At 42.0% G+C, this 19,335-nt stretch overlaps 1 protein-coding gene across 4 annotated transcripts in view; it reads right to left on the bottom strand.

The window, feature by feature from the left end:
* SLC4A8 (solute carrier family 4 member 8) overlaps positions 1-19,335 on the bottom strand; it is a 90,719-nt gene that overhangs the window by 22,654 nt on the left and 48,730 nt on the right. For 3 of the 4 annotated variants that reach the window (XM_002823244.5, XM_054527242.2, XM_054527245.1), the window contains 5 exons: positions 18,593-18,754; positions 7,879-7,992; positions 4,924-5,085; positions 3,834-4,085; positions 43-111 (listed from right to left, as the gene is read on the bottom strand). In XM_002823244.5, coding sequence (XP_002823290.1) covers positions 43-111; positions 3,834-4,085; positions 4,924-5,085; positions 7,879-7,992; positions 18,593-18,754 — 759 coding nt within the window. Of the gene's footprint in view, positions 1-42; positions 112-3,833; positions 4,086-4,923; positions 5,086-7,878; positions 7,993-13,176; positions 13,793-18,592; positions 18,755-19,335 lie in introns of those variants that run through there. The other variant, XM_054527244.2, reaches the window with a different exon arrangement.

Raw genomic sequence — 19,335 nt, 5'->3', positions numbered from 1 at the left:
CCTGCAGTGAGAAGAAACTGCCCTGGCTGAACCATACAATACCTGAATTCCCTGTAGTGAAGAAACTCCCATGTAGAGGAAAACTCCATAGAGTACCGGCATTGGAATAAACTGAAGACAAAAGGACAAGAAAGGCCAGAAATTAAATTTGGTATCATAGCACACTCAAAACTATATAAACTTTTAAATCTCCAAGAATGAAACAAAGTCACAAAATAGCTGCAGACCCATTGCATTAGTTTCTGCTGCCTGTGGATGACTTAGGAGTAGAAGCAAAAGCAGAAGCTGACAATGATAAAAATCATTTTGTTCTGAAATGAAATGATTACATGTAAGTTAGACCTCCCATCTCACCCATCTGGCTCTTCCTCCTCCATGGGGATGGGCACACATACACATACACACAAACACACACACACACACACACACAAACACACCCCTCTCTTATAGAAATAATGCCTTTTAAATCTTCTGTAATCTCACAATCATCTCCTCAGGTATTTGATGTATTTTAACGTGAACCAAAAAAGCTTCCTTTTTTACTGACCAGTGGCTTGAGGGCAAGAGTGGGGACGTATCTTATCAAAGAGGTAATGGTCTGGGGGGAAACACCGACATTATTATACTGCACTTGAACATCCACACAGTATTCGAACATGACTTTCTGATCACATCATGTCTATCAACCTAGATAATCTTCAGATTGACTCTGAGGTAGGGAAATTGGGCCTATAGAATCAAGGCAAGGAAAGTCTCAGAGCTGAAAACTAAACTGGATTAAGAATATTCCCAAACCTAATTCTTGGAATTAGAAAATCCCTCCAAACTAACACAGGAACAGAAAACCAAACACCGCATGTTCTCACTCATAAGTGGGAGCTGAACAATGAGAATACATGGACACGGAGAGGGGAACATCACACACCAGGGCCTGTTGGGGGGTGGGGGACAAGGGGAGGGAGAGCATTAGGACAAATACCTAATGCATGTGGGGCTTAAAACCTAGATGATTGGTTGACAGGTGCAGCAAACCGCCATGGCACATGTATACCTAGGTAACAAACCTGCACGTTTTGCACACGTATCCCAGAACTTAAAGTAAAATTTTAAAAAACAAAGAATTAGAAAATCCCCCATTGGATTTTATGTTCCAGCTGTAGAGTGATTAGACATCCCAATTCGATGTTGTTTGTGAACTACTGAATAGTTGTCCTAAGAGAATTGTCCTGAAGCAGCTAGGGGAAAGCCCGGGGATGGCCACTGCCATGCCTTCATGGTTCTATCTTGGAGAAGCAGCAACGTTTAGGCTCTTCCAGATGGTGCCTCAACCAGGTGGGAGTGGGAGTTGGGCTGGGGACAGGGAATATGAGGTGGGAAAGGGGTGTCAGGAGAGGTGGGTGGTAAGGTTGAGTGGAAAGTGAGGGGACGGGAAGATGGTTCAGAAATCCTTCCCATCCCTCTCAGTTCTCACCCTTGAAGGGCATTTGTGGTACAGGCTGGGGTGGTTGAAGATTTGCCAAAAAGAAGGAAAGAGGAGGCAAGGGAGACAAGGCAGTGCTCCAGAATGGTTGGCGCCTGGGAATACAGCCGTAAAGTTTCCTTCTCACCCCAATCTCCCAGATGCAGGCCTTCCACTCACAAAACATTTTTTTAATGTTCAAAGTATCCTCTATCTGTACCAAAAAAAAAAAAAAAAAAAAAACCCTCTCTTTTAGTCCCACTTCTCATACTAGCCACTGCCATTTTTCCATCTTGCTTCGCAGAAAAACCTCTTGAAAGATTTGCCTGCACTCTTTACTTCCTTATCTCCTATTCACTCTTCAGCCACCTATAATTGGATTTCTACTCTATAGTTCCACTGAATTCCTTCTCTGATAAGATACCCCCAACTCCTGCCTCAAGTCACTGGTCAGTAAAAAAGTTCCATGTTAAAATACACTAAATCCCTAAGGATTTGGAAGATTTTTGAGATTGTGGAAGATTTAAAAGGCATCATTTCTGTTAAAGAGGGGTGTGTGTGTGTGTGTGTGTGTGTGTGTGTGTGTGTGTGTGTGTCTGCCCATCCCCAGACAGGGGTGGAGGAAGAGCCAGACATGGAGGTCTGTAATTTAACTTACATGTAATCATTTCATTTCAGAACAAAATGATTTTTATCATGGTCAGCTTCTGCTTTTGCTTCTACTTCTAAATCACCCACAGGCAGCAGAAACTAATGCAATCCACTGACTCTGCTCTTGTCAGATAACCTGAGGCCTCCAATGTTGCTAAATCCAATGGTCTTAGTTTAGTCTTCATCTCCCAAGACGTGTCTACCCAATCCCTCTTTCTTGAAACATTTTCCTTACTTGGCTTCCCTAATACCACATCCCCCTAGTTTTCTTCCCACCTCTCTGGCAGCTCCTTCTGAGACTCTGTTGCTACCCTCTTCCTCTATCCAACCTCTAACTCTGCTCTTCTCTTATGTCCCACTTCTCTTTTCCCTGAGTTCTCTCATCTATTCCCTCGGCTTTCAATACTACCTATATGCTGTTGACTCCCAAATTTATACTCAAATTTATATTTTAGTCCAGAACCCTCCTCTAGCCTCTTCACTTAGATGACTCCCAGACATCTCACTCCAAATCTGATCACAGCCCCACCCCTCACAAAAATCATACAATCTTTTCCATCTTAATAAATGCCATCACTCTCCATCAGATGGTCAAGTCAGAAACCTAATAGGCTTCTTCGATTTTTCTATTTTCCTCACCCCATTCCACATCCAGTCAACAATTGAGACCTTTGGGTCTGCCTCCAAGCTATACAGAAGCCATGCATTTTTATCTGTCCCTGCTATCAGCTTCCTTATCCAAGCCACCATCATCTGTCACCTGCAACGGCTTCACTGGTCTGTCTGCTTCTATTCTTCCCCAGACCTCAGCCACAGTGATCTTTTTAAACTAGCTGGATCATGGCCCTCTCCTGTTAAAACCCTTCAAAGGTTACCTTGCCCACTGTCAACAAGGCCCTACATGATCTGCCCCTGCCTCTCTTTTCTTCTCATTGCACTGTGCTCTTGTCTTGACTCAATGCCCATAAGCCACATGACCCTGATTTTTCGTAGAACACATATCACTCTTTCCCACCTAAGGGCCTGACTAGACTGCTTTTCTCCCCTCCTTCCATGCCATCTCCCACCATCCAAGGCATGGCTCCACCTCATCTTTTTTTTTTTTTTTTTTTTTGAGATGGAGTCTCGCTCTGTTGCCGTGGCTGGAGTGCTGTGGCATGATCTTGGCTCACTGCAAGCTCCACCTCCTGGGTTCACGCCATTCTCCCGCCTCAGCCTCCTGAGTAGCTGGGACTACAGGCGCCCACCACCACGCCTGGCTAATTTTGTTTTTGTATTTTTAGTAGAGACGAGGTTTCACTGTGTTAGCCAGGATGGTCTCGATCTCCGAACCTCATGATCCACCCGCCTCAGCCTCCCAAAGTGCTGGGATTACAGGTGTGAGCCACCACGCCTGGCCTCCACCTCATCTTAAATACCATCTCCTCAGAGAAGTCTTCTCTGACCATCCTAACTAAAATAGACCCCTCTCAGTTCTCTATAGTGCCAGAAAGCACTGTGCATTTCCTTTATATCACTATTCACATTCTGTAGTTATCATGTTTGTTTTCTTAACTAATTTTCTTAACTACATATTATCTGTCTTACCCCTCTAGAATAAACTCTTTCAGGGCAGGGATTTGTACGTGTATCTATTTGGCACCACTGTATTTCCAGCACCTGGCAGGACTCCTAGCACAAATCAGGCCCTTGATATTTGCCGAATGAGTGAAAGGATGATTACCTTTAAGATAGCCGTCATGAAGACTGAGCAGCCCATCAGCACAAAGATCATAAGGCCTGTCACTCTCTGTTCTCGGATGCCCAGGAACTTGGGCTGTTCTCCAGGAGCAGAGCATTCAGATTCTAGCTTGAGGCTGTTCACATGTGTGATGGACAAGACAGTTGCAGCTACAAACCAGGGCAGGCCCATGATGGAGCAGACACCAAGCATGATGGCGACCATCAGTAGGTCCAGGTGGTAGCCACAGCCTTTCTGTGGGGAAACAGAGTCTTTGTCACCATCCGTAGACTAGCTGTAGTAGGGCATAGAACAGTGAGCTAGGGGTCTCAGGCCCAAAGCAGGAAGGGGTGTATGGATAAGAAGGAAGGGGTTCAGGGATCTAAGAGGAGTCTTGTAGCCCCTCCTGGTTAGGAGGAAACAAAGAAGAAAAAGGGGAATCTTAGCCTGTCCTATATATGCCAATATTGATTTTTTTCCAAGTGCCTCCAGCTTACTCTGAGTCTTACACATTCAAAGATCCATTCTTCCCTGGAAGATTAACCAGACACCCTGCCACATCTTGACCATTCTAGATGGTAGAAACTATGGGAGTTAGAGATAAGTGTCCTTATTGGCTTCCTACCACATACCCCCAGATCCTTGACAGATTTGGATATTGCTTGCCTGCTCTGTTACTTCCCTAGGATCCTAGGGTTCCAGTTTCAGCCTAGAAACTATAGTAACAGACACCAATGGGAGAATACCTGCCTCTAGGAAACAGTGGCCCAGGCCTCCACCTGAACCTCAGGAAGACAAGCTGTACAGCTGCTTGACCCAAAGCATATAGCTATATAGGGATCACCAGGAACTCTACCCAATCACCTTCCCCACAGGTATGAGAGGAGAGTAATGGAGTCCACGTTGTTTTCATACCATACCACCATGTTCCACTCTAATCTCCATAGCAATCTTTGCTATTAAAGAATGGAAACCCCTTATGAACCTCTTCTATGAGATTCTACAGTTTCTGGTCTAGATGTGCTTACCCTGAAATTTTACAAAAATGTAACAGGTTGCCATAGCAGCCTTCTAGGTCAGAACCTCTTTTTACCTTGAGCTTATGTTCCTTTCTGTTAATAATGACGGCTGTGATCTGCTGATCCATGAATATCAAGATAGTACAGAGAAGAGCTGGGATAATTGCAGCTATCACAGTCCACCAGGGATTGGGGCCAATGGGATTAATAATCCATCCACGATCATCCCTTGTTGGCTAAGGGGGAAAATATATTATTTTTGTATTTTAAGTTATAGTCATTGGGGTAAAACATATCAAACTGGATCACATATCCATATTTCTTTTTATTCTTGAGAGAGGGTTCTTAAAAAAAAAAGGCATGAAATACAGCAACTCCTTAGGAAATCTATGACCTTGTTCTGAAACCATTTCCCAAAGAGTTAAAGACACCAATGACTAACAGAAATTCTTGGGTTTGCAGGACGGTAGATAAGAAAAGAAACAACTTGCTGAAACCCCCTTGGCACAGGGGACCCAGAGGTAGCATGAAGAGATAACTATGAATGCCTGAGGACTTTCCAGACCTCCCCTTTCCTTCTACCAATAACCTACTATCCCAGAATCCACCCCCTAAACTTTTTCTAATTATTGCAGTAAAGCCAGTGCAGGGAGACCGATTTAAGCTGAATTCCTGTCTCCTTGTTAGTAAACTTGAAATAAAAAACTTTTCTTCTCTCAAAAACCTGGTATCATAGTATTGGCTTCTAGCACATTGGGCAGCAAGCCCCTTTTGCTCAGTAATAGTTCCAAATCCCCTTTGAAACAGTCAATCTTCAATTATTAATTTCTTGTGAAATATTCATTAATCTTGCACTTCCTTCCACTTACTTTCCAAACCTCTGTGTAGAGAGAAAACAAGTGTATCTCAACATTAACCCAAGTAAAATATAATCAACAACTGTATCTGTTGTCAAAAAAATTTAATGACTTCCAAAGACAAATATAAATAACTTAGACTATTCTCCTACGACTTCTCTCCAGAGCCATATAATGTGCGTCTACAGCATAAATAAAGGAAAAGTGGAGCCATCTGCATGGAATCTCTTGGGCTTTGAATGGACTAGATTGCTCCAAGGGTCTTCTGCCATCAGTAGTGAAACAGGGGTCCAGCCATCAGAGACTTGAGAAGGAGCCTAAGATGGCTAAAGTTGGGGGTTTGTTTGACCTAGGATCCTTTCCAATGCCCCTGTAATACAACAGTTTATAAATCTTATTGGGGTGTTCACAACATATCTAAACTCACCTAGATCCTTACCCCACCCCTGCAGTGTACTCTGAGGAAGACAAGTTTGCCCTTTTTTGGCAAGTGGTGCTAGAGGATAAAAGGCCAGGGATACCAACTGGACCAGAGTTGACCCAAATTCAAGAAACAAAGCACAGACTGTTATATTTGATTTGGTTCCTTATTAGTCATGACTCTAGGATTCAAAGACTCTTTAATAACACCACCAAGTCCAAAATTATGAATGGGTTAGCTTCTAAAAGTTTACAGAATCTATGTTTCCTTAGTAACAATGTTCTAAGTGGTAGTTAAGTTCTCAGACCAACACAAAAACTAATTAAATAAACCCTTAATGACATTATACCCCTAGTAATAGTACTAGCCTTCAGAATGGGTCTTGGGAGTTGAGTGCCATGTGGTACAATAGGGAGAGACAAAAAGAAGAAAACTTATTCTCTGCCTCCTGAAAATGGAACCTGTCATGAGCAACATTTTCTTTGACATTCTCCTATTTCCCTTTCTCCCCTGTCCTACCTCCCAGAGGCGTTCTTCACAGATGTCCCAGAAATTCAGTGCCTTTTGACTATCTTAGGCCTATCCCTTAGGGAACCTTTCCAAGGACTGCTTAATGTTCCCATATTACCTATTTTTACACAAAATCCATTCCTCCTGCAGCACTGATCTCAGCTAGGTATTAGAGAGAAAGCTGATTGTGCTCATTCACACAAAGGCAAGAATGCCATATTCTAGAAGGTATTATACTTACAAGAGAGATTGGTTAGTCCATAAACTTCCAACTGGTGGCATTTCAGCAAATTCAACAAAATTAAAAATTTTCAGACAATATGGAAGAAGGTATTTCAACAGGCCTACTTCATGGGTAAAGAGAAAAAAGAGAAAGGAAAGGGACAACTGAAGGGAGCATTTACAAGTCAGGGACTGCCTTTATTCCTGTCGGCCTTCTCCTCACCAACTTCTCCCATTTTCCTACTTCATTATTCTTCTCAAGTCACTGAGTATGCATAGATTTTCTCTCCTCTCACCCTATGGGGATCTACAGAACTGAGCTCAGCTTTTCTATCTTCTTTGTCTACTTAGTCAGTGCTCCCAAACTGAAATCGATTTGGAGTTCCCATGTATTGATCATTTGTTTGATTTTTTGTACAGTTTCTTGAAAAATACCATATATTAGAAAGAGTTATACAAACAATGAAATCAGACTGAGATGATTTCGAAAGAGATGTCATGATTACTCCAGCAGGGGCCCTAGACTCCTGATGAGGCTCCTCTTAGTTCCATTCTCCTCCTTCAAGGAACGGGCACCATCCTTGAAGGTTCAGGCCAAGTCCTTTACCTTTTTCATTCTTCCCAGTGCCCTTATACAGCTGATGCTCAATGAAAGTGCTGTTAACGAGGCTTGTTCCAGAGACCCATGTTTCCACAGTGTCTTGAACATATTTATGTAAATGTGCACATTCCATTGTTTAAATATTAACATATTAAGAACAGTAAGTGGTATTAATAACAATAATAATAATACTTTTCATTCATTAAACAACCTTGGTTTTTCTGTTCTCTCGCTTTTCTGTCTTGAATTCAACAAAGTCTGAAGTTTGCTTTTCTAAATGACAAGGTATGAGGAGCAAGGTTCAGATTTAGAGGACTGTAAAACTCATGATTAGGATATGAAAAGGCCTTTGAAATTTACTTGGCATCAGAATGTATGAAATTACATGAGTGCACCAAGTACTCTGAGATCTGTTTACCTTGAACACACTGGGAACTTGAAGCTTTGGTGATGGGACTCCAATCAAAAAATCAATAATCACCATTGTGAAGATAGTGAGGAAAACAGCAAAGTCACTCACCATGGAGCGTACCTGGCATGAGAAAGAAGTGGACACATGTTTTGGCAGGTTAAATACAGTAGAAAAGAGGTTAGTATTGTAAAAGGCTTAAAAATCCTCAGAAGAATGTTTTCATCTTACAGTTGAATTAATGCAAGCAAATTTAAACAACAGGAATATGTTAATTGCCCAATTAATGCCCATAAAGTGTGGATATGATGAGGGAGAATGAACCCTCTGACAAATGCTAACATAACCCAGACCATCCTCTGAAGAGTTCTGTTTGGGACATTTAGGGCCAGGTTGGGACTCTAGTTCCGAGAACTTGGACTTTCTGGGATCAGCCAGGGTCCTCAGTGCTAGCCAAAAACCTCAGCAGCAGCATCAACTGCACTTCTCCCTCATACCCAATAGCCAGTCTATTTGCAAGTCCTATTGGCTCTCCCTTCAGAACATATCCCGAGTCTGATCACTTCTTACCACTGCCACTGCTCCCACCCAGATCCAAGTCACCATCAGCTCCTGTTGGGGTAATGGTAGCAGCCTCCTAACTTGCTTCTGCCTTTGCCCTGCAGTGTTTTTTAAATGCAGTCACTGGAGTAATTATTTGAAACATAAGTTGGGTCATATCACTCCTCTACCAAAACCCTGAAATGGCTTCTGGCCAAAAGGCCTTCTTGGCCTATGAGGGCCACACAATTGGCATCATCACATCTCCCACCCCAGCTCTTATTGCTCTCCTGCTTGCCCACTCTGCTCCAGACACACAGACTGCGTTGCTGTTTCCTTAAACATGCCAAGCTCACTCCCACCTCACGGTCTTTGTACTTGTTCATGCCTCTACCTAACATGCCTTTCCTCCAGGTAACCTCTTGGGTAGCTCCCTCACGTCTTTTAGGTTCAACTCAAATATCACCTTCTCCTTGAGCTCTTCTCTGATGATACTACTTAAAATTGGCCACCTCCCTCCACCCCAGCACTTCCTGTACTTCTTTACTGCTTTATTTTCCTCCATGGCACATTATCTCTATTTTGTTGGAGATTCTCATCCAATTTAGGATCCATCATAAAAGGATTGCCTCACTTTATAGTGTGGCTTTAATAAAATACAGTACCTGGCAAATGACCTGTGCCTGCCTTAATCTAAGCTTCCAAAAGAGTGAGAGCAAAATATATCTTAGCCACACGTAATATCACTGGTACCTTAGCCTGACTTCACTTTGTTTTGAAGCCCAAGGTTTCCAGTTCCTCCTCCATGGTTTTGTTAGTTCTTCTCTGAATGTAATATAAATTCTCTGAGTATCCACTGCCTCCCCATCCCCAACATGAAGCCCATCCTGGGGCCCAGTGGCCCTCTTCTCCTCTGAACTCCTACGGCACGTACATCCCAGGTGGACATCCAACTGTTTACTACTTTGCATACGGCACCTGATTGTTTCATGTATTTTTCCTTCCTATCTGATGAGATACTATCTTTTAAGTTTCTGTTGCATCTCCCTAGCACTTAACCCAGGCTTGAGCAAGTAGTCAGTACAGAACAGCCACTTGTTAACTATTTGTCCTAGCAGGAAACAAAGACCCAGAACTTATTTAATATGTACCTCCTGTGACTGCCATGTAGGCTCACTGAAGTCTAAGAATGTGTTCTAGTCATATATGGGTGTACACTAAATATCTAATTAACTGCGTCCTCCTCCCATTTATGTACCCTGTATTGAAAATGTGCCTGGCTGATAAAAAAGGATGAGTTCATGTCCTTTGTAGGGACATGGATGAAGCTGGAAACCAACATTCTCAGCAAACTATTGCAAGGACAGAAAACCAAACACCACATGTTCTCACTCATAGGTGGGAACTGAACAATGAGAACACTTGGACACAGGATGGGGAACATCACACACCGGGGCCTGTTGTGGGGTGAGGGGAGCGGGGAGGGATAGCATTAGGAGATATACCTAATGTAAATGATGAGGTAATGGGTGTAGCACACCAACGTGGCACATGTATACATATGTAACAAACCTGCATGTTGTGCACATATACCCTAGAACTTAAAGTATAATTTAAAAAAAAAGAATCCCTGTTAAAATTTTTGCATTATACTTCTAAACCTTGAAAATTATTTTATTTTGAGAACAAAATATCACTTGAACTTGGATGTAAAAAGTAACCTGGCAAGATGCCAAATAATGGCAAAATAAATGCCATTTATTTAGAGCAAATTTCATTGCTTTACATCTTCTAAAATATGAACAGGAAGTAGACTGAATAAATGTTTTGAATAATGTTTTCCAGATGTGATATAACCATTTAATAAACCACTACTGACTTTAAAAAAAAAAAAAAAGAAAAAAGAAAAAAATTAAAAAAAAAAAGAAAATGTGCCTGGCTGAAACCTCACTTACAGGAAAAACCACCATTTCCTCCTGATTTGAGCTCCCTTTCTTTTCCTTTTCTTTCTTTCTTTTTTTTTGTGTGAGAATAGCTTTTAATTTAAAACACTTGAAGCAATAAATCATCTATCTCTCTTTCCATCCCAGGCAAATATTCTCCCCCCAAATTTGATGTAGTTTAAACAACAACTGTGACTAGTGCAAAACGAAACAAATACGATCTCTTTCAGGAGGCAGCATCAAAACCTATTGGGCTGGTGGGTACCGGCAACAGGCTCAGCCTCCACCAAGGCTGAGAGAAGCAGCACACTGAGGGTAGCAAGACTTACGTGGTATTTCACCCAGCTTTGGACAGACTCAACAATACCTGGGGTGGGCGGAACCACAAAAGAATGATGCCTAAAATGAGACAAATATGCTTGGCTCCCTCATGTGGCTAATAACCTGATGCTAGAAAAATAAGTGCAAAGATAGCAGCTCCCAGGCAAAGCTGAGGGAAGACAGTTTGGGGCTCATTTGCTTTTGTTTTTTAATTGGGGTCTTACATATACATTGGTTTTCAGGCAGAAAAATTTTCTGCTTTCTGGGAGGTGTTCTGTGCCACATAGTGCTCTTGACTCCAGCAAAAATATTTGTGTTGTTTCTGTCTACTTGGATGCTTCACTGAATTACCTTTTCTACCTATGGTATTTCACTGCCTACCCCAAACTATGTAAGTGTAGAGTAGCATGTCCAATAGAATTACATTAGCCAGGCCAGGCATGGTGGCTCACGCCTGTAATCCCAGCACTTTGGGAGGCTGAGGTGGGTGGATCACTTGAGGTCAGGAATTCGAGGCCAGCCTGGCCAACACGGTGAAACTCTGTCACTACTAAAAATAGAAAAATTAGCCAGACATGGTGGTGCACACTTGTAATCCCAGCTACACAGGAGGCTGAGGCAGGAGAATCACTTGAACCCAAGGAGATGGAGGTTGGAGTGAGCTGAGATTGTGCCACTGTACTCTAGCCTGGGCGACAGAGTGAGACTCTGTCTCAGAAAACAAAGAAGTACGTTACCCATATGTCTAATTTTAAATTCTTTAGTAGCCACACAAAAAATATAAAAATAAGTGAAAATAATTATATTTATCAAATTATTATTTTATTTAATCGATATATCTAAAATATTGTCATTTCAGTATGTAATCAATATAAAATATTGATGAAACATCTTATATTCTTTTTTGGTACCAATCCTTCAAGATCAGGTATATATTTTATGTGTACAGTACAGTCTCAATTTGGCAAGCCAAATTTCAAGTGGCTATTTGCCACATGTAGCTATTGACTACCCACATTAAATACTGCAAATCTACAGAATCTTATGCAAACTCTTTCAGAGTGATTTACTGAGTGGGAAATCTCTGTGACACTGTGCAGGTCATCTTATACACCAACTTAAGAGTAGAGAACTTTGTTTTTGTTTTGTTTTGTTTTGTTTTTGAGCAGGTGTCACTCTGTTGCCCAGGCTGGAGTGCAGAAACGTCATCACAGCTCACTATAGCTTTGATCTCCCTGGCCTCAAGTGATCCTTCCACCTCAGCCTTCCTGAGTAGCTGGGACTATACGCACACACCACCACACCTGGCTAATTTTTTTTTTATATATATACTTTGTAGAGATAGGGTTTTGCCATGTTGCCCAGGCTGGTCTCAAATTCCTGGGCTCAAGCGATCTGCCCGCCTCAACTTCCCAAAGTGCTGGGATTACAGGCGTGAGCCACTGTGCTTGGCCCAGAACCTTGTTTCATAACCTAGGATTTTTTACCTAAAGTAAAGGATAGAATCACAACTTTATCTACTCCCATCCCCTAGTCCTGCCCCTGCCCCCTGCTGTCTCCCCACAGAAGGCCTGTACTGATGTGATTTAGCAACAATGATACCTACAAGGTGAAAAAGACATCCTTTCTGTGATAGCTTCGTCAGCATTGTTTGGGGATCATAACTCTAGCTGAATTAAAATTTTAAATATTCTATAAACGTTACAGATTTAGCTGAAGGTGGTTCAGAAGCTTTTCTAGGAGGGTGTTTTAAATAGATTTGTTTTTGAGGGGGATGGTAGCAAAGTTGCTCATGGACTGGAAAGTTGTGAGTTTCAAGAGTGGAAAAAAAAATGAGATGATTACAAAGAAAGTAAAGACAAGTGGAGCAGAAATAGAAATGGGGTGGGGACAATAAAAATGACACAGGTCCTAAACTTGGGTGTATACTCTGTAATAATCCAAAAATATAACATCTAAATATCTAAATGGTCCCTCACATTTCACATGCCTGACCCTAATAGTAGTAACCACAGGAAAATAAAAATAGAAGAGAATGTTAGGGCAGGAAGGGACTTCTGAGCTCATCTAGTTTAACCCATTCATTTTAAAGAAAAACGCCCAGAGAGGTAAAGCAACTTGGCCCTATCACACTTAAAAGTGGAGTCAGGGTACAAGCCCAGGTGTTCTCACTATGAACTGCAGGTAAGGCAGTTCAGGTAAAGTGAATAAATATACAGGGAGCAAGAAGCTCAGGCTATTCCCGTTGTACTTCCTGCAAGCCCAAAGTGAGCGACAGAGAAACAGCAGGCACATTCTATTGTAGGCAGGAGAAAAAAACTAAGTCAACTCCAAAATATTGAAGAAACATTGATGTGAAATGTCATTTGAACATGATTCTTCCAGTAGTCTTTTCTGTATTTTTTTTCCTTTAAAATAAAATTCCCAATCTGAGCCAAATTGGATTTCTGATTAGTTACATGAGCATTTAGATCAATGAACAAAATACAAATTTTGACACATTATGTTTTCCAAAGATACATTCATTGGTATTCCATACAAATGGAAATCAAAATATATTTACGGGAAGAAAGTACTATCTTTCACATGAACATCCGCATACAGTGAGAACTTCACAATTATACCACCATGTCTCACACAGAGGACTCCTAACAGGCTGATAATCAGTTGACCCAATCGACGTATTATTCCACTTTTCACTCACAGATAATATTGTCTGCACACGTGTAAAATTAAGCAGTACATTCTAGACTTTTATTCCAGGGAAATCTGCCTTGTATGTAATAAGACATACATACAAATACATTTCTAAGCAAGAAAGAAATCCATTATTTGCTCCAGTTTTTCCCAACTCTCAATCTGAAATAAAGAATAGCACTTGGCCAGGCTCATGCTTGTATTCCCAGCATTTTGGGAGGCCAAGGCGGGCAGATCACGAGGTCAAGAGATTCAGACCATCCTGGCCAACATGGTGAAACCCCGTCTCTACTAAAAATACAAAAATTAGCTGGCTGTGGTGGTGCGTGCCTGTAGTCCCAGCTACTCGGGAGGAGGCGGAGGTTGCAGTGAGCCGAGATCGCACCACCGCACTCCAGCCAGGTGACAGAGCAAGACTCCATCTGAAAAAAAAAAAAAATTCCATTTATACAAAACTTGGTCTTGTAGAAACAGCCCTCTGTTTCATGAGGCAGAAAAAAGGGCAGCCATAGTACACTTTCTTACAATATGTTTAGGCATCAGAAGGGCTGAATTTCTTTCTATTTAATGAAATTAAGTAACATATAGCCTATAATCTTAAATATTGATTTTATACCATTGATTTTACAAAGTTTATTTATAAAATTTTATTATAAAATATGTATTTTGCTCAAAATACACTTGCTAGCTATCTTTGTCCACTTTTTTTTCTTTTTTTTTTTTTTGAGACCAAGTCTCACTCTGTCGCCCAGGCTGGAATGCAGTGGCACGATCTCAGCTCACTGCAACCTCCACCTCCCGGGCTCAAGCGATTCTCGTGCCTCAACCCAGTAGCTGGGATTACAGTCATGCACCACCACACCCAGCTAATTTTTGTATTTTTAGTAGAGATGGGGTTTCACCATGTTGGCCAGACTGGTCTTGAACTCCTGGCTTCAAGCGATCCACCCACCTTGGCCTCCCAAAGTGCTGGGATTATAGCCATGAGCCACCGCACCCAGCCCCTTTGTCTACATTTCAATCCAAACACCCAATCATCCTCCATCCCCCAAAAAGGCCTTTGCTTTGTAACATAATTGAAGACAATCCATTTTTGATGCCCGTGTGGAGTCATTATTCTATGGGGACTGGATTTTGTAAGGCTGCTTAGTATGGGGATTTCCACAGGAGTCAGCAACTTCAGTAACAAAGTGGGCTGCTTTAGGAAATCCAACTCAACATTAGAAGGTAATATCAATAGGCACACTTTAGTAGAGTATTACTACACCATGAGCTCCCCTCCTTCTGCCAATCCCATCTGTTCCCAAATTGAATAAAATGTCAGAGAAGAGAAGGCAGGGAGCATGCTAAACTAGGACACACCATGGCACACCACCTTCTACTCTTGGGTCATCATATCAAATTTCACTGTATCCTTGAAGCATAATTGGAAAGAGACAGCAGGTGTCATCACATCATTGTGCAGATGAGGTGAGGCACAGGGAAGATGAGGGACTTGCCCAAGGTCCACAGCCAGCATCAAGGTCTCCAGGCCATGGGCCTTGGACACTGCGTCCCTGGCTCACATGGTATTAAGCTCCTATGAGACAGGGGCCCCAGTCACAACCAGAATCCTGATTGTTCACAGTTCACCACATCCTAATCCAATGTTTGTGCTATATTTCACCCAGTTAATTCTGCTTCATTTTACTACAGTTTCTGGAAAAATCCTTTCAACCAAACAAATATATGTTAAGCAGACAGCAATAAATCCTGTTTCATTCAACTGAATAATTTGAAATACAAACTCCAGAGACTCTGGAATTTGGTGCAGAGCAGTAGGAAAATTACAGAATGTTATCGTTCTACTTTTCATCACATTTGAAACTCTAATTTAATCCCAGGTTGCAACTAAAATACTGAAATAACCAAAATGGAAAGGATTGTCTTTTATAATATCATATAAAGTTTCTTTGCGTCTGAAATTTTTTTTTTTTTAAGATGGAGTCTCGCTCTGTTGCCCAGGCTGGAGTGCAGTAGAGTGATCTCAGCTCACTGTAACCTCCACCTCCCGAGTTCAAGTGATTCTCCTGACTCAGCCTCCAAAGTAGCTGGGATTACAGGCACCTGCCACCATGCCCAGCTAATTTTTTTTTTTTTTGAGACGGAGTCTCGCTCTGTCGCCCAGGCTGGAGTGCAGTGGCACGATCTTGGCTCACTGCAACCTCCGCCTCTCAGGTTCATGCCATTCTCCTGCCTCAGCCTCCCGAGTAGCTGGGATTACAGGCGCCTGCCACCACGCCCAGCTAATTTTTTGTATTTTTAGTAGAGACAGGGTTTCACCATGTTAGCCAGGATAAGCTCGATCTCCTGACCTCGTGATCTGCCCACCTCGGCCTCCCAAGTTCTGGGATTACAGGTGTGAGCCACTGCGCCCGGCCCATGCCCAGCTAATTTTTGTGTTTTTAGTAGAGAAAGCGTTTTGCCATGTTAGCCAGGCTGGTCTCGAACTCCTGACCTCTGGTGATCCACCTGCCTCGGCCTCCCTTAAAATGCTGGGATTACAGATGTAAGCCACCATGCCTGGCCACATCTGAAATTCTTAAAGTATCCAAAATAACACTGCTAGTCACAGCAGATAAGCAGTGAAGTCAAATCAGGAGGCGATACATGGAAAAATGGCAGAGATGAGCCTCTGGCCCCTGAAAAATGTAGAAATGGAGTCAGGCAAAGAGCTCAGAGATGAGAAAATACAAATTTGGGGAACTTCACATGATAACTTCCAGGGAGTCATCATGTGGTATGGTAAAACAAGACTATTTTAACTAAAAATAAACATTATACTTTTTGGGGAAATGACTGCTGAGAAATGGAGAATTCCTCTGTCTACCTTTGGCAAAGTACAATATAATGCTGCTGTGGGCATCTGGCATTGTACCACCAAATATCACAAACCCAAGTGAATTCTTGACAGCACTTAAAGGGATAAACTCAGCCCTTTTTACGCCTTGAAATCTAAGTGGGAAACTAATATTTTAAACTGTTCCTGAGTTATAGTTTCATTAAAATATTTACTTGCTTAATACCAACTGTTTAGCCTTTAAAAACCAAACCATCACAGGTTTTGTAGTGAACTGTAAAGGTCTCACCCTTTCACACATATTCACAAAATCATATTATGAATTTTTGTATGATTTAAATTAAAAATATCTTTTACTGAAAATGCTGTATTGGCTGGGCATGGTGGCTCACCCCTGTAATCCCAGCACTTTGGGAGGCTGAGGCAGGTGGATCACCTGAGGTTGGGAGCTCGAGACCAGCCTAACCAACATGGAGAAACTCCATCTCTATTAAAAATACAAAATTAGCCAGGCATGGTAAGTGCCTGCAATCCCAGCTACTTTGGAGGCTGAGGCAGAAGAATCACTTGAACCCAGGAGGCGGAGGTTGCGGTGAGCCAAGATTGTACCATTGCACTCCAGCCTGGGCAACAGAGAAAGACTCCATCTCAAAAAAAAAAAAAAAAAAAAAAGAAAAAAGAAAAGAAAAAAGAAAAAAAGAGAAAATGCTGTATTATGCATGTATAGGTCAGAAATTATTGCGTGCAATGAAAAAAAATGCCGTAAATAATGCCCCGCCCAATAGCTGATTTTCTATATGAAACACCAAGAAGGTTTTTCATTTACTGCAGGTAAGGCCACACCACTGGCCACATAAATAGGTTTCTCTGAAGGCCACTAGCACCCATCCCCCAATAGAGGACTGGGAGCACATCCCCATTTTTGATGTACTGATGGTAGATCTCTCGCCAGCAAAATGAACACCCTTTTTTATATTATCTTCTCCTTAAACATTTATTAAAACTATCTATAATAGTGTATCATCACTAATATGAATTTCTTCTCAGTTCTATATCAGAAGGCATCAAATGACTGTGCTCTTTTTTTTTTTTTTAACTTTTTTATTTTTGAGACAGAGTCTCAGTCCGTCACCCAGGCTGGAGTGCAGTGGTGCAATCTCAGCTCACTGCAACCTCCACCTTCCGGGTTCAAGTGATTCTCATGCCTCAGCCTCCCGAGTAGCTGGGATTATAGGCGTGTGCTACCATGCCCAGCTAACTTTTGTTTTTTTAGTAGAGATGGGTTTCAGCATGTTGGCCAGGCTGGTCTCAAACTCCTGACCTCAGGTGATCTACCCGCCTGGGCCTGCCAAAGTGCTGGGATTACAGGTGTGAGCCACCATGCCCAGTATGATTGTATTCTTTAAATAAACTACAAATATGCAATGTATTTCTTCATATCTGGCTGTTCTAACTTTTTGGCAAATTAAAAAGGTATGTGGCTTCTTCTCACTGATTCATATGTTTGAGGTTTAGCTTGGTATACTGTGGTAAAAGTACATGTAACCCAGGCCTTTAGGGGGCCTTTCTGTGGCACAAACTTTGTGGTCACTGTAGATCACCCATCTTCCTTTCATATTTTTGATATGGCAAATGTAATGGTCATTTATTATAGATGTTTCCATGTGACTGAAGGATGTAAATAATTCATGCACTTATTCTTTTCAGTGTTAACTTTCTTTGATGAGGTCCCAGTAGCCATTCTCCACCTTCTCAAGTTCCCTTTCAAAGAAATGGCCCATGTAGCTACTCCACAACCAGCCTCTAATCTTGCCCTGCCAAAACTGGCAAAAGCCTTGCTCATAATACAAACAATGCTATCTGCATCATGGAAAGGTTGCTGAGGTTTCAAACAGTCATACAAACTAAGTCAGGAGCATGCTGGTTGCTGCAGTCAGTGTCGCCAGTGATTTCATAAGCTATTTAAAAAGCCATCCCTGGGAGAAGATTTTTGGGTCCCCTAAAGTATCTAAGGTCACAACCACAATTTACTGTATTCAGGAGCCAGCTTTAGCTATTGTGTGTTAAGTGTCTCAGAATTCTGGAAATGAAATGTAACAGCATGCTGGAAATAAGACTTAATAACTTTTAAAAAACCATCACTACCACCTTAACCTTAACTGGCACTTGTAAACCAAAAAGGTTTTAAGTATTAACCCTTTATTCCCAAACACAGATCTATGAAAGAGGCTGCCAGACACTAGGAGAGAATGCCAGTGTGGCTCATCAGGACATCTGGAGTTCTCCACCTGGCCAATCAACCCCATAAGCAGCATAGAGGCTGAGAAAAGGTTCTGTTATATTTGATTCTAACGTGAAAGAAATGCATGAACATGCTACCTACTCTGGTTGGGAAATAACGGCTCGTCTTAAACGTCTTTAAGGTGCTTGAAAGGATGAAGGTGGTGAAAAAGAGAATACAGGACCAAAAGAGGACATCAGGAGTGTAGGGTCCATGATGGCCGCATGCAGATCCCATGAACTCTCCGTGCATCTCCTGGCATTCCTGGAGGAATAAGCATTCTGGGTGATGAAAGGCAGACACAACCAAATAAATAGCTGTTTCCTACTGAGTCCACCACTCATTGTCATCCCATGGTTGTTGGGAGAAGAGGCTGCAAGCAGCATCCCCTTGACCTTTATGCAGTTGCGGGGTGCTCTCTTGTACAGGCCACTTTCAAGCAGGGTGGTTACTTATGGTCCTAAGACATAGAACTGTTCTGAACAATACAACTTCCAAGGCTCTGGAAGGACCCTGGCAACTTATATTTTTCTTATCACAGAGGACCTCCAAACTTGAACATTCTTCAACCCTACATGTCTGGATCTGCCCCCTGTCCTGCGTGGTTTCATCTCCACCTATCCTTAGTGCAGGGTCACTGGGTAGGATGTTGGGGGAGAAAAGAGAAGGGTAATCTTCTCCCTTAATGTACAAGAAAAATTCTGAAAGGATAAAAGAAAGTGAGTAAGAATTGTTTTTTAAAAAGCTCTATTTCGGTAAATGCCAGAGTTTGGCCAAAGGGCTACTCCTCCCTTTCACTTAGAAGTCCCTCCTAAACCTGTGGTCACAATGCTAGGACATCTGGC

This window comes from Pongo abelii, chromosome 10, assembly GCF_028885655.2.
Source record: "Pongo abelii isolate AG06213 chromosome 10, NHGRI_mPonAbe1-v2.0_pri, whole genome shotgun sequence".
Taxonomy (NCBI): Eukaryota; Metazoa; Chordata; class Mammalia; order Primates; family Hominidae; genus Pongo; species Pongo abelii.
Note: the sequence above shows the minus strand (reverse complement) of the source record. Positions and strands in the feature narration are given on the sequence as shown.